At 37.1% G+C, this 14,995-nt stretch overlaps 1 protein-coding gene and 1 non-coding gene across 2 annotated transcripts; one reads left to right on the top strand and one right to left on the bottom strand.

Annotated features, from left to right (window-relative positions):
* Positions 1-186: 186 nt before the first annotated feature.
* On the top strand, positions 187-258 carry trnag-ucc (transfer RNA glycine (anticodon UCC)). The gene has a single exon. It is a non-coding gene; the product is annotated as a tRNA-Gly (tRNA).
* Positions 259-1,875: 1,617 nt separating this feature from the next.
* Positions 1,876-11,865, bottom strand: LOC108270873 (interferon-induced protein 44). Its single transcript, XM_017477835.3, has 9 exons — positions 11,733-11,865; positions 11,465-11,583; positions 9,270-9,383; positions 8,202-8,262; positions 6,384-6,582; positions 5,535-5,690; positions 4,063-4,231; positions 3,089-3,189; positions 1,876-2,987 (listed from the first exon to the last, which is right to left on the bottom strand). The coding sequence occupies exons 2-9, from the start codon at positions 11,547-11,549 to the stop codon at positions 2,802-2,804; spliced, it is 1,071 nt and encodes a 356-aa protein (XP_017333324.1). The 5' UTR covers positions 11,550-11,583; positions 11,733-11,865; the 3' UTR covers positions 1,876-2,801.
* Between the last annotated feature and the right edge of the window lie 3,130 nt (positions 11,866-14,995).

Below are 14,995 nucleotides of genomic sequence, written 5' to 3'. Positions count from 1 at the left end.
AACATCATTCGATGTAGAGGGGTGCGTCCGAAATCGTTACTTTTTTGGGGGGAAGTTTAAGTTGTAAAAGTTTAACACTGCGGCAGATTGAACAGAAAAGGAACATCCGACGTTATTTAGTAACATTTTACATTCAAGTGTGAAGAGTTTCATTTTTATAAAAGTATCAGGGTACGCTTCCTGTAAGCGTTGGTGGTATAGTGGTTAGCATAGCTGCCTTCCAAGCAGTTGACCCGGGTTCGATTCCCGGCCAACGCATCATCTATTTTCATTTTTTATTTATTAAAATTGATGTCTTTTTTATTTCCTTGCAGTAAATCTGTATCAGCCTGGGCAAGCCCTTCAAATGACCACATTTAGTTCTATTATATAATAAATTATGCTTCGTATTTCATGTTTTTCCAACTGAAGTAAAGTTCTAGCATTTTAAAGAAAGATGGAAAACTTCGTTTACAGGAAATCTCCTCTCTGAAAGACATTAAACATGTTTACGTTGAAATATTTTTGATGTGTTTAGCGATTCTAATGTTAATTTCTTGGTTGGTGCTGTATTTTAGATAAGCCCACAGTCACCTCTTTTCTTCGGTTTAAACTAAAAACCTACTCAGAAATCTATTACAAAGTCAGTCTTAGATTGAAATCAAGACAAAGTTAGAAAGTAATCTAAATAAAAGAATTTAAACATTATTGGGGGGTGCGGGGGAGAGAGAGCACGGGCGGGTGTAACAATCCTTCAAACATTTCTAAAAGGTTCAAATGTGTATAAAACATTTAATATATATAACAAATATCTGATGTCTGAAATAATAACACAGACACATAAACAATAAGACAGACACACACACGCATAACAATAATAATAAAAAAATATATATCAAAAATATAATAATAATTCCCTCCCCCTCGCTGACCTGTCAGCAGCACATCAACATCAGTGTGCGTGTGTTTTATCCTAATAATTAGCGCGTGACGATGCGTGTGTAGTGCAAAAGAATATGGACAGATTTCCTAAAAGAAAACTTATTAACTTCATCCTCATGTAGCTAAAGCCTTGTTTATACTTCCGCCTGGCTCCGCAGCGCGAGCCACCACTGACTGCGCGCGCACCTCCACAAACGGACCAGACGTTTACGATTGACGCGCTCGAGGTTGTAATATTCTTTGAAACGAAAGGGGGCGACTCGGAGTAATCGTCCTATAAACCAACAGAAAGTAGCTGAGAGAAGAAGTAGTTCGAAGGGACAACTATAGCAACGCTTAAAAACAAGGAGTCTCGCGTGGAGATGCTGAATGCTGAGGAGGAATTGTTGTGTTTGTTGTTGTTGATGTTTGTTTTCAGTAAACTTCACAAAAAACTACAGTATGCAAAAAAGAGCAAAGACTCATATAAGAATCATATAAAACTCAGTAAACCTTGAGATTATCACTTGTCACATTACAACAAAATACAGCTCTAAATATAAGAACATGTATAAAACTAAATTGAATAACCTCGATTTTTATTTTTATTAATTTCATTAAGATTTTTATTAAACATGGACCTTTGCTTTCATTAAATAGACTTATTATTTATTGTAGGCCCATTTTGTAAATGTTAGAAATTACTGTAGACATCAGCAAAAAGTGGGAGCTTCCTGCAAATGTCATTTCTCACATTTACAAAATCAGGTGATTGTTCACCCATCAGTGTAAATGTTTCTTTAGGTATAGAGACAAAAGAAAGTTATTATAGAATGATCACTCTGTGTGTTCACCTATCAGTGTAAATTCTCTATGTATAAAGACAAGAGAATGAGGTTTAATCACTGTCTGACTGTGTAGTGACTGTGTTTATTTGTGAAGACACTGATGAATGAAACCATGGTGCACCCCAAATACACTTTCAGCTTTGGCTTTACTCTTTCAGCAGTATGTACAAAGCAAATCAAAATCACTATTTTTAAAAACCTTTCCATGATTTTTGTGCCATCTGGCTATCTCTATGGTCCCGCATGGATGGATCATCTCTATCTCTTTGGTCCCGCATGGATGGATCATCTCTATCTCTATGGTCCCGCATGGATGGATCATCTCTATCTCTTTGGTCCCGCATGGATGGATCATCTCTATCTCTTTGGTCCCGCATGGATGGATCATAGAGATGCCTGTACAATCGTATCTTTCGGCAAGAGTCACCTCAAAGTCATTCATTTCCAGATTTGGTGCCACACGGCAAGTTTCAAAAAATGGCGTGCCAACTACCACGTGGAATGAAGCCTCACGCACTCAATGCGCTCGATCGCCCACTCCGCGATGACGTCATTTTTGCCGTGTGCTCCCTCACGCTATTGCAGACGCGTCAAATATAAATCAGGGTTAACGCTGTCTAGCATTAGTGTTTGTGTAGGGTGCTACAAATGTTTTTTTAATTTTCAAAGGGTGCCATGACTGAGAAAAGGTTGGGAAACTCTAATTTATCTTTCTATCTATCTAACTATTTATCTCAGTTTCCATTTTTAAAAAAATCATTTTTGGCTTATCCTGGAAACACTGGGTGTGAGACAGGAATACAGAGTGGTTGGGATGTCTAGTACACACTCATTCACACACTTACTCACACCTATAGGCAATTTAGCTTCACCAATTCACCTTCAGACATTTTTTGTATATGTGATTTTTAAACTGAAATACACAAAATTATATATTGCACAGAATAGACCCCAACTATAACATTAGCTATTAGTCAACTAGATAACAGTAACTACTTTGAAGAAGAAAAAATAAGAAATAAACGGCGTATCAATGCATTGAATTCTGCATTTCTAGTTGGTAACTTTATAATCCACAGCACTGTCCCGGAAATACAGATCAGCGTACTGCAGGATGTGATCGACAGCTTTGAGCAGTAAGATGTCTGTGCTCTCATCAAGGTCCAGCTGGGAGGAGTAGTTTCTCACAGGTATGATATAGGATGTGGCCATTCCAAGAAGTTCTCCGGCCTTCACCATCTACACATTACAGCACAGAGCAGGGATGCTGACACATACATGATATGAAATCTAGAAACACACACACACACACACACACACACACACTATTGTGCACATACCAGCTGCTGAACATTGCGGCTTATGTACACCTGGCTGGCATCTCGACATGTGACTGTGCACACTTCATCCACGTGAGTCAGCAGCGCTACCTGGTGCACACCTGCAATAAAGACAGAGTTGTTGTTTATGTTCATGTGTATGCTAATGGGATTTATATTCCCTTTATGGAATGCAATTTCCCTTAAGTAAAGGCTAAAACACTTGGGGGCATGCTGTTAGAGGTAAATAATCAGCAGCAGGGTGGTGTGATGAAGTGGAGTTATTATTACCACCCCGAAGTTGATTACATTCCTAAAACAGCCTGTCCCGAAATGTTTTATTCCTCTTATACCACAGCAATTTGCCTATACTAAAAATTGATATTTTTTTAAAGAACACAGCATGATTTTTTATCCACGTTTAGTTACATTTATTGTTGTTTTTCTTTCAGCTCTCTTTTTTTCTCTCTTCCAGTTATTAAGACCAAAAAAAAACAACAAAGCTTGTCATGTTACCTAGAAAATGAAGCATACACTCCTCTGTCCTGAAGATGGCAGAAAAGCTTGACCTATCTTAAGCTGTTGTTACAGCTTTACTTCTGACTGTTACAAAGTGCTAACACTAGAGACTCCTTCCATAAATGTTAAATAAACACCTCCTTAGAGAAAACGTCACCATATCAACCATTACACACGTTTTTAAAAAAATACATTTATGTGGCGTGTCTGCTGTATGAGTCTGTTACTATATAATATCGTAGCTATTAGAAAAACCTGCACTACTGTCAGAGATGCTGTTATAGTAAATTAATCAACACCGTCTTAACAATCAAAATCACAAATTCAGCAGTGCGGTGCTATAAAGCAGGAACATCAAGAATAGGTTTACCAGTGAATCTTTTTAGTCTAACCCTCATGTCTGGGTTATTACTACATGTTTGTTGATCTGAGATTTATGAAAAAATGTTTGCTGATTTAGGCGATGAAATCCTCACCCAGGCTGCTGATGTTTTCTCGGAGCTGCTGGAACGTGGTGCTCAGTCCTTTGGCGTAGGTGTTGATTTTTGACGCATCCACCACAAACACCACACAGTGAATCTTGTCTTTGAGGCTCGGTTTCTTTATGAAGCCCATGTCAGATCTGACTGGCTCTTCTGCACTGAACTGCGACGAATAAAAAGATTATAAACACTAGCACTAGATTTACCTATTTTTTTTGCTGGAATTTGGAATTGGTTCAGGAAAATAGGATTCCTGTAATAACACAGGCCAGGCCACTGATGTGACACTTAGTATAGTTGATATATATATATATATATACAAAAGTAAGATATTTGGAAATACAGAGACGTGTGTGTTGTTGGTTGTCCGTAAAGCTCATTTGTTAACAGAGTTTTATTTCACTTATTTTATTTGATGAACAGCGGTTGCAGCACAGTACCAAATGCGTCACAGCCTTCACTGGAACTGACAGACACAAAAGCCATACTTCCTTAATGGGGACTACTAAAAAACAGAAGACACTTCTCATTTAATGAAACTGACACACACACTGAGGTCACACCTCTTTCACTGGAAATGAAACACACAGGCCATTCCTCCTGCAGTAAAACTAACACGCACAGGGCCACACCTCCTTCAATAGAACTGACACACACAGAGCCAAAAGTGCATACCAAATCGCATACTTATGCACTATTCTACACCATTTTGTAGTATAAATAGTGGGAGTAGTGTGTTCACACTGAAAATTCCAACAAGAAGAAGTGCACTTCAAGTACCCAGATGATTCACTTATTCAACCTGAAAAAACGAAGTCTGGACACTTCATGCATTTAACGGTAAGTAGCTATGTTTACATAGCGGATGAAGGGAGGGGCTTCCAGGTGGATGAGAAAAAAAACTGAAGATGACCAACGACACAAGACATCTTACAAATGGTAAAAGGTAACACTGACATAAACAATAAAATGAAGAAATTCATTTTCATTTACTCTAAAGCTAGTGGCGTCGCATTACGTGTGTTTGACGTCATTTGCCATCGACTGCTTATACTTCTGTTTAGTAAAAAAACATTAGTGTTGAGACAATACTACCCTTCTAAAATTCATATTCTTGATCGCAAAGGACATAATGCATAGTATAAGTGCATAGAGTATAGTATGTCATTTGGGAGACAACTCATCCTTCCTTCACTAGGACTGATACACACAAAGGCCACACCTCCTTCAATAGGACTGATATACACAAAAGCCATGGCTCCTTAAATGGAACTGACACACACAGAGGCCACACTTTGCTCACTGGGAATGATGCTGTATGTGCGACATCTTTCTACATTATCTGTACATGTTCCAACGTGTTAAAAGTATAACTATTTAAGATTCCATTATCACTGTATACCATTACACTGATATATCATCACAACCCAGTGCGCAATTATTCGATACAGTTTTAAAAGTCATACCTGATGTCCCTCTATCACATGTCCTTTAATAACGCACAGCGCATCATAAAGGCTCAGTCCCGTCGAGTCTCCGTCTCCAATCCCCATAATATCACACAGGACCAGAGCTGTGGGGTCTGAATTCTCTCCACTCCGTCTGATGGGGAATGACTGAAGCTGCGAGATAGGACATTTTATTTTAACAATTTTCATGCAATAAATATACCAGAGAGCTTTTGAATTCTGGGTTCTAATTGGTCAGAAGGCGTTGATTAATTTTCTATTACAGCAGTTCTGACAGTAGTGCAGCTGCAAATCACAGATTTATATTAATGCGCTCGTTCTAATGCGTTATTGTTTCTGTAGTAACAGCTCATTCACAGGGATATGCCACATAAACAGATTAAAAAGTATAAGCAATTGCTGGTAAGGAGACATTTAACATCTACGAAAGGTGTCTCCAGTGTCAGAGCTTTGTAACAGTCAGAGATAAAGCTGTAACTATTCCAACACAGGAAAGTCATCAGGACTTTACACTTTGCAGCTTCTCATTAACACAGCAAGCTTAGCATTTTTTTTGTCTTATTAACTTCAAGAGAAAAAAGAGAATATGGTGAGGGAACGACTGTTTATAGGTGCTATAATGTAAAGGAGAACAGGAAATAACTTGTTTTGCAGATATAACACAACATTAAACATATCTATAAATGGATTAATAAATGGACATGACAAAACCTTTTTTTTTTTTTAAATTATCCATTATTCTGCTCTGTTTTTGTCTACCTGTATCACAATCCCTAGTGTACTGACAATTCTCAGATTAGCTCTAATAAGCACACTTCCATGATACAGTTTTCTTGACTTCTATACCTTTTTTGTGAAGCTTGCAGAAGTAGATGAGCCCACCATGGCCCGGTTAAGGACACGTCCAGAAAAGACTGACTGCACAGAGCTAATGAAACTGGACTTTCCCGCACCAACGGGACCCAGAAGCAGGACTCTGGCCTCAGACACAGCCCCACTGGCCGGTTTGTATGACTCGACCATCTCCATCAGTTCCTTCCTGGATCTAATTGCACAATACAGAACACCTTTTAAACATTCTGTGTACACAAATACAGTGCATCCCGAAAGTATTCACAGCGCTTCAATTTTTCCACATTTTGTTATGTTACAGCCTTATTCCAAAATGGATTAAATTCATTATTTTCCTCAAAATTCTAAAAACAATACCCAATAATGACAACGTGAAATAAGTTTGTTTGAAATCTTTGCAAATTTATTAAAAATAAAAAACAAAAAAGCACATCTACACAGGTATTCACAGCCTTTGCTCGATACTTTGTTGAAGCACCTTTGGTACCAATTACAGCCTCAAATCTTTTTGAGTATGATGCTACAAGCTTGGCACACCTATTTTTGGGAAGTTTCTCCCATTCTTCTTTGCAGGACCTCTCAAGCTCCATCAGGTTGGATGGGGAGCGTCGGTGCACAGCCATTTTCAGATCTCAGAGATGTTCAATCGGGTTCAAGTCTGGGCTCTGGCTGGGCCACTCAAGGACATTCACAGAGTTGTCCGGTAGCCACTCCTTTTTGGCTGTGTGCTTAGGGTCGTTGTCCTGTTGCAAGATGAACCTTCGCCCCAGTCTGAGGTCCAGAGTGTGCTGGAGCAGGTTTTCATCAAGGATGTCTCTGTACATTGCTTCATCCATCTTTCCCTTGATCCTGACTAGTCTCCCAGTTCCTGCCGCCTAAAAACATTCCCACAGCATGATGCTGCCACCACCATGCTTCACTGTAGGGATGGTATTGGCCAGGTGATGAGTGGTTTCTTCCAGACATGATGCTTGCCATTCAGGCCAAAGAGTACAATCTTTGTCTAGGTCTTAGTCTGAGAGACCTTCAGGTGCCTTTTGGTAAACCCCAGGTGGGCTGTCATGTGCCTTTTACTGAGGGGTGACTACCTTCTGGACACTCTCCAATACAGGCCTAATTGGTGGAGTGCTGCAGAGATGGTTGTTCTTCTGGAAGGTTCTCCTCTCTCCACAGAGACATGCTGGAGCTCTGTCAGTGACCATCGGGTTTTTGGTCACCTCCCTGACTAAGGCACTTCTCCCCCGATCGCTCAGTTTGGCCAGGCGGCCAGCTCGAGGAAGAGTCCTGCTGGTTCCAAACTCCTTCCATTTACGATGATGGAGGCCACTGTGCTCATTGGGACCTTCAAAGCTGCAAAAATGTTTCTGTACCCTTCCCCAGATCTGTGCCTCGATACAATCCTGTCTCGGAGGTCTACAGACAATTCCTTGGACTTCATGGCTTGGTTTGTGCTCTGACATGCATTGTTAACTGTGGGACCTTATATAGACAGGTGTGTGCCTTTCCAAATCATGTCCAATCAACTGAATTTACCACAGGTGGACTCCAATCAAGTTGTAGAAACATCTCAAGGATGATCAGTGGACACAGGGTGCAAATATTTTTAATAAATTTGCAAAGATTTCACACAAACTTCTCTCACGTTGTCATTATGGGGTATTGTTTGTAGAATTTTGAGGAAAATAATGAATTTAATCCATTCTGGAATAAGGCTGCAACATAACAAAATGTGGAAAAAGTGAAGCGCTGTGAATACTTTCCAGATGCACTGTATTTGACATGAGTATGTAGTAAAGCTGCTGTTATACTGACTCAGAGGTCCAGTTCACTGATCTCCATGGAGTCTCGAGTAGATTAAAAGCTGGCCACGAATCTGCAAAGTGAATTAGTAATACAATATGTAAGAAACAAACAAATGACAGGGCATATGGTTATAGGAAAATAATCAACAATGGCGCAATGTGACAAAGTGAAGTTACTGTTACGTTGATTATGATCCTATAACAGCTTGTTCTGAAGTGTTTTATTTCTCTTACACCACAGTAATTTCCCAACAATGAAAAATTTTTATTCCAGAATGATAAATTGTATTTTTTTATGTTTATAATTACATTTAAATACACCAACAGAGGCAGATGGGGCTAAGTGGTCAATGCTCTGGGCTAGTGATAAGAAGTTTGTGTTCCAGCACAATTCCAGTATAGTCTATGAAACAAGTTAGTTGCTGTTCTCCCTGAAATTATAACAGCTATAAACAGTCATTTCCTTACCAGGCTCTCTTTGTCTCTCTCTTGACGTTAATAAGACTTTATTGTTTTTATAGTAACAACTCATTTACAGGGACAGGCCACATAACATAACCGAAGTCTAATAATAAACTGATTTTAAAATGTGTTATTTAACACAAAAAAGTTTGGCTGGATGTTTATTTAACATTTATGGAAGGAGTCTCCAGTGTCAGATCTTTGTAACAGATGGAGATAAAGCTGTAACATTAAGTTTTAAACTGTCACTTTAAAGTTAACTTCAAAAGAGAGAGAAAAGAAAGAGTCTGGTGAGGGAATATCTGTTTATAGCTGCTATAATGTACGTCAGACAGGAACTAACATGTTTCTTGGACATTCCACAAAATTGAACGTAACTATAAACTGATAAAAATGTACAGTGCCATTCTTTAATTACTAAAAAGTGTAACTGTTGGCAAATTGCTGTAGTAGAAGTGGAATAAAGCACTTCAAGATGTGCTGTTATAAAAAAATAATCAGGATGGTAAAAGTGACTGTGCTTCACAAAATTTTTTTTCCACATTGTATGCTTTAAGCCAAGTTTCCATCAGATAAATAAACCTTTGGAACAAAACAAGACTATTTTATGTCTTACCTTTGCCCACAACTCTGTCTTTGTTTATGCCTTTGGGAGTGCCGTCCTTATTTTTCTCCTGGGGCTTATCATCTGTTGGTTTTCCGATAGTAAAAAGTCCTGTGTTCGGCTCCACTACAGTGTCGATAAGTAACAGCATACACACAAAAATGTTGAAAGATTAACATGACATCAAAAATTTCACACTGGGGTGGACAAAAAAATTAAAATATAAATTATAATTCTTTTATTAAATCTAAATATTTAGACAGAAAACAAAATGGAGGCTACCTACAACTGCTCCTGCTACCACTGTAATTTATTCAGTCATATTAAGTAATAACCAGTAAATAAAATTATTTATACCCCAGTACTGTTAAATTCTGGATTTTGATTGGTCAGAATTTGTTGATTATTTTCTATAAAAGCAGCTCTGACCATAGTGCAGCTTTAAATCGCAGTGTTATGTTAATGCACTCATTTCTACAGTATCAGTCCATTCACAGGGACTTGTACAGTACATGCATCACATAAATGCAATGACAAACAAATGTGTAAACATTCATATGGTGAAGTTTTCTGTAAGAAAAGTTTGTTTAATATTTATGGAAGGAGTCAGAGTCAGCACTATATAACAAGTTATCAACTTCAAGAGAGATAAAAAAAAAAAGAGAGGACGGTGAGGGAATTAATCTTTATAGCTGCTATAACATAAGTGAGAATAGGAACTAACATGAACTTTTATTGTGGACGTTCAACAACATTAAAAGTATCTATAACTGGATAAAGAGTATGATGTATCGTCCTTTTATTAATAAAAGTTGTAATCTTTAGCAAAATAAGAGTAATAAAACACTTTAAGAAGTGCTGTTAGAGGAAAATAATGAACTCTGGGGCAGTAACAATAATTCTGTTTCATCAATTTATACTTAAAATAATCATAAAAAAATGTTAAATATCAGTAATTAAATTAAGAAACTATTTCTATATGCCATGTGTTTGAATAGATATTTAGGTGTATTTTGCTGTGCTGTATTTGGTGATGTTGCAACAAAAGTGTAAACAAAAGTATCCATGTGATTATTTTACTTTTATGTATCTTATTTGAGCAATATATCACGAATAAAATTGTGATTTTAACTGAATATCAGCAGGAGTGTGATTCGACCATTGACACAAGGCTGCAGGTAATCACAGCTTCATATTCAGTACATATTCATTACAACACCACGGTTGCGAGTGTGATATTGCTTTGATCAGTTTTAACAGTTTTGTCAATAAGAAATTAATATTGAGTAAGTGACATTTCTGACACAGTGTCCAAATAATTTGTTTATTTTTGTTCCACTAGTGGAAATAGACCGCAAAGAAGCCACGCTCACTGACCGCCCTTTGGCTAGATGGTTAGCTAGCTCACAATGCCTGTTAAAAGGTATTCGGTGAAATTGGCTGTCCTTCTTCCATTTCCTCTTTAAATGCCGAGCGTCAGAAGTTATATTCATGAAAATGTATCGTTTGCCATATCTGCTCATGATGTCACTAACTATACTGTAGTAACTGTTTCAGTGGGATTGTAGGTAGAATTCAAATTTTGCATGGAGAGCACATAGGAGCAGATTGATACAAACAGGGAAGCGTCCCAGTGCATTTATACTAAATATAGGTACACTTGGAACACCGCTACATTATTATACTTGGTCTGGATAATAATACACTTGCACCTGGATAGTTTTTTAATCACAGAAAAAGAGTGCAGGTATGGGCAGAACTTCTATCACGATTAACTTCTTTCTTTTTTTTTTTCCAAACATGCCAAAAGTGTTTATATTGTTGTCCATAAGGGCATCAACAGTGTTTCCATATGCGTTTCTGAAAATATGTGTATATATGTAGAAATTTTTTTTATTATTGTGTTATATTTAGTACATACAGTCATTGTTGTTCATTTTTAAGAAGGGTGTCAATAGTTCTTTAGGACACTGGTCCTTAGGGTTTATGTTTAGTTAAAAATATATATATATATATGAAGATGATTTTTTACCACATGATATTTTTTCATATTGTTTATTATAATAAGAAATAATAAAGCACTGCACATAATAAGAAGAAATGTTCAATATACAGTTGTAGGTGATTATTATAGCCGGATCTCTTTAAAAGATAAATTCAAGTAGCTAAACTTATGAAATATAGTGTAGAACAAATAAAAATCATACCTGATAAACTAAAGCTTGGTGTTGGCTTCTCGTTTGTTTCTTTTGCTTGATTCAGAAGTTGTGCAAAACCTGACCTACTATTCATGATGAGCAAATATGTACATCAACTCTTCTAGAAACTGCAGAAGGAAAAAAAAAACATTAACAACGTTTAAACCATGCAGTAAAGTAAATAAAAGCAAATCTATTCAGGAACTTGCTACTCTAGTATTGAGCTGCGATAGTGAGTAAAACTAAATATATCATTAGAAATGTATAATACTCCAACCTCAGTGAAAGTTCAGAACCGAGAGAGATTAAAGACCGAAATAAAGTCTCACAGCTCGAGTGAGGAAACGAAACTGAAACGTTATGTTTGATATTCAGGTCTGTCCTGTGACTTAACCACGCCCCCCCTTTCCGTGGAGGCCTGTGATTGGACAGTGATCCTCTTTGCCTTTTGAGTGAAATACAGACTAATAAAAGGATAAAATGATGAAACCCCTCTCCAACACTTTCTTTTTATTAATCCACTATTGTCGAAAAAAAAAAAAAACATCTGTGCATTGTTCAATTAATCCTTAGAATATTGTGATGCCATGATGCTACAATCATCAGTGGCCCGGAGTCCAAGAGAGCAAAACTGATGGTGTTACTCTCTGTCTGACCCTAGTCAGCTGAGCCTCTGTGAACTCATGTATGTGGAAGAGAGCAGATAGAACTTTTAGTTTATATGAAGAAGAATAACTCAACTCCAGGATTGTAATTTAATAGAAATATAATAATAATACTCATTACATAACTGAAGAAACTATAATGGGGAAAAAAGGGATCTTTTTCAATCTAAAACTATCCAGTTTGGGTGAGCCTGTGCATACTGTACCCAGATTGAACCCAGGTTCCTGTTCTCTGACTGGAACTCAGTGTGGTCTTCAGCTGCTGTACTCCATCTGCATCGATGTCCAACGTGTTGTCTGTTCTGATGCTACGTGCAAGGCAAAGTTACAACTTGTAATTCCTCACTTTAAAACAAAAAAAGGCCCCTCAATCTGTAATTTCAACTCATCAACTTCTCAACAATTCCTTCCCTGTTTACAGAGTGGCATTGACAACAACATGGCTGTGCAAACTGTGAAATGCACAGTGTAAAATGTCCCTTATGTACTTTTAAATTAGTTTGTAGCAGTATTGACTTTAGATTAATTAATATACAGACACAGTACTTGGTTAAATCTGTAACAGTGACAATACCATGACCATGTGTCTCTTCCTTTAATGACTAACGAGGATATGGACCCCCCTTCAAGCAAAACATTTTCATCTTTTGCAGACATCTTCTTCTATTTAGGCTACAGGTTTTTAAAGAGGTTTCAAATCCTGAGACTGAAAATCACTGCAAAACACAGGAATATTTTCTGGATTGATTTCAGTGTATGCTTGGGGTCATTATCTTCTTCATTATCACACAAACAACATCCCCTACCTCATCTTGCCTGTTATTACATTTTAACATCTTTACATTCACTCACATCGTACTTTGCACTCATTAAAATCTGCACGCCTCATTTGCACATGTACAGTTTTTCAACCCCATTTTAGTATATTATAATTGTACATTTTTCTTTTCAGTTTTGTAATCTTACTATATATAATTGTAAAAAAAAAAATGTATTCATATATTCTAGTTTTATTCTCTATTGTATTATATTCTTTCTTTTTTGTGATTATAATTTTATCTTAATTATATTTTATTTTATGTTTTGAATTTGATTTGATTTGATTTTTGAAAGCCCCATCTAAAGCAGAGTATTATCCTCTTGACAGAGGTAACCAGGGTTTGGTTAACATGTCCTGATACTTTGCAGAATTCATGATGCTCTTCACAAGAGTTCATGGACCAACAGTTGCAAAACAGACCTAAAGCAGTGATAATCCAGCACCAGATTTTACCGTGGGCTTGGGGATTTTTCTTGAATGCAGTCCTCTTTTCACCAAAATTCAAAGCTAGAAGTGCTCAAAAATTAATTCATATTACTAATATTAATTAAATCGCTTATGAACAGTCATCTGTCACGATGCTGGTGTCCCCTTGTGCAGCTCATTAGCTCATCAGCTCGAACACTAACAGACACTTCCTGAGTCGTTGAGTTTGTGGAAGCAAGGAAATGCTGGAATGTGTCGGACAGATGTGTCTCAGACCAGGTGGCTGTGAACCACTATTCAAACCAAACAACACTTATAAAGTTATGGGAGTGAGCTTTATATGGAGATGTGGAGTCAACAAAGGAAATCTAAAGTCTCTGAGAGCAAAAATGCTCCCCTGAACAACTGTTTCTGTCCACCAGAGGGCTCAAGTGGGCTAAAGAGTGGAGAAAAATGACTTCATGATCCCTCACAGGGCAAAATGTTATAGTGCTAAAGACTATGAAGCATTTGAATGTTTTCTAAATCAGACAAAATAAATGAAACCATTTTATACCACAGCACCTTTTAAATTTCCAGATCAGAAGGTGTGGATTGTTTTTCTATTACAGCACAGCTCTGACAGTGTTTCTGGCTGAAACAAATCACAGGTGTATATTAATGCACTCCTTCTATCATGTTATGATGTTTATAGTAACAGTTCTTTTGCAGGGACTTGTACGGCAGACACTCCACATAAACTAAGGATAAAACATTTAACAAAGAAAATCTATAACCGTTGATTTGGTGAAATTTTCTGTTAGGAGATGTTTATATAACATTTATTGAAAGGGTCTGTAGTGTCAGTGCTTTGTAGCAGTATATTGCAGTGTCTCTGTAACATGACAAGCTGTTGTTTTTTTCAAGAGAAAGAAAGAGAAGTTGATGAGGAAACAACTGTTTATATCTGCTATAATGTACACTATATGACCAAAAGTATGTAAACACCTGACCAGAACTTTGGGACGAATCGGAATGACGCAATCTATTACCCAAAATATAGACTGAAAGTAAATTTAAATAGAATTAGCATTAGGGAATTAAGGACATTCTAATAACTTAACTCCCTAATGCGAATTCAATGTTAAAAAGCCTCAACCCTGTTATCCTTTTAAGACCAAAGTGAAGCAAAGAAACCACATAAAAATGTTACTAAAAAGAAAGTTTAAAAAGGGCTAAATGTGACCACAATAATTTAATCACCTTGCATTTTATTACACACGCCTACCTTATTGGCCACCTTGTAGCTGTTCAGCTGCAGACTAAATCTGTTCCGTGTACAACATGTGTTAATCATCTTCCCATCTTCATCAGAATTATTTACTGACTGGTTTTGAATTTATTGTTGGTAAACCTATTTCTAAAACCATTAGTAACTGATCTACTGAAAAACTTTGCAAACCTTTATTGATATATGTATCTAACTCTCCATGTATGTACATTTTGGAGATGTTACTGTATTGTTATAGATAGGGCTGTAGGACTTGCGTCCGTTGGAAGACATTTTCTGAGTTGGCTTGGAATAAATGGTATTAGTACTTGAATTTGTCTCAATCTTGGCTATTGGTCTCGTTAAATATGGTCTTGGTC

This window comes from Ictalurus punctatus, chromosome 10, assembly GCF_001660625.3.
Source record: "Ictalurus punctatus breed USDA103 chromosome 10, Coco_2.0, whole genome shotgun sequence".
Lineage (NCBI taxonomy): Eukaryota > Metazoa > Chordata > Actinopteri > Siluriformes > Ictaluridae > Ictalurus > Ictalurus punctatus.
This window is presented reverse-complemented; position numbering and strand designations above follow the sequence as displayed.

What these genes read in the sequence shown, in the direction of transcription:
- LOC108270873 (XM_017477835.3), bottom strand. Translation starts at nt 11,549, where the DNA reads ATGAATAGTAGGTCAGGTTTTGCACAACTTCTGAATCAAGCAAAAGAA. An exon ending in AGACAGAGTTGTGGGCAAAG is followed by an intron (nt 8,263 to 9,269) that starts GTAAGACATAAA and finishes TTCACTTTGCAG; the next exon opens with ATTCGTGGCCAGCTTTTAAT. An exon ending in CTGCAAGCTTCACAAAAAAG is followed by an intron (nt 5,691 to 6,383) that starts GTATAGAAGTCA and finishes CCTATCTCGCAG; the next exon opens with CTTCAGTCATTCCCCATCAG.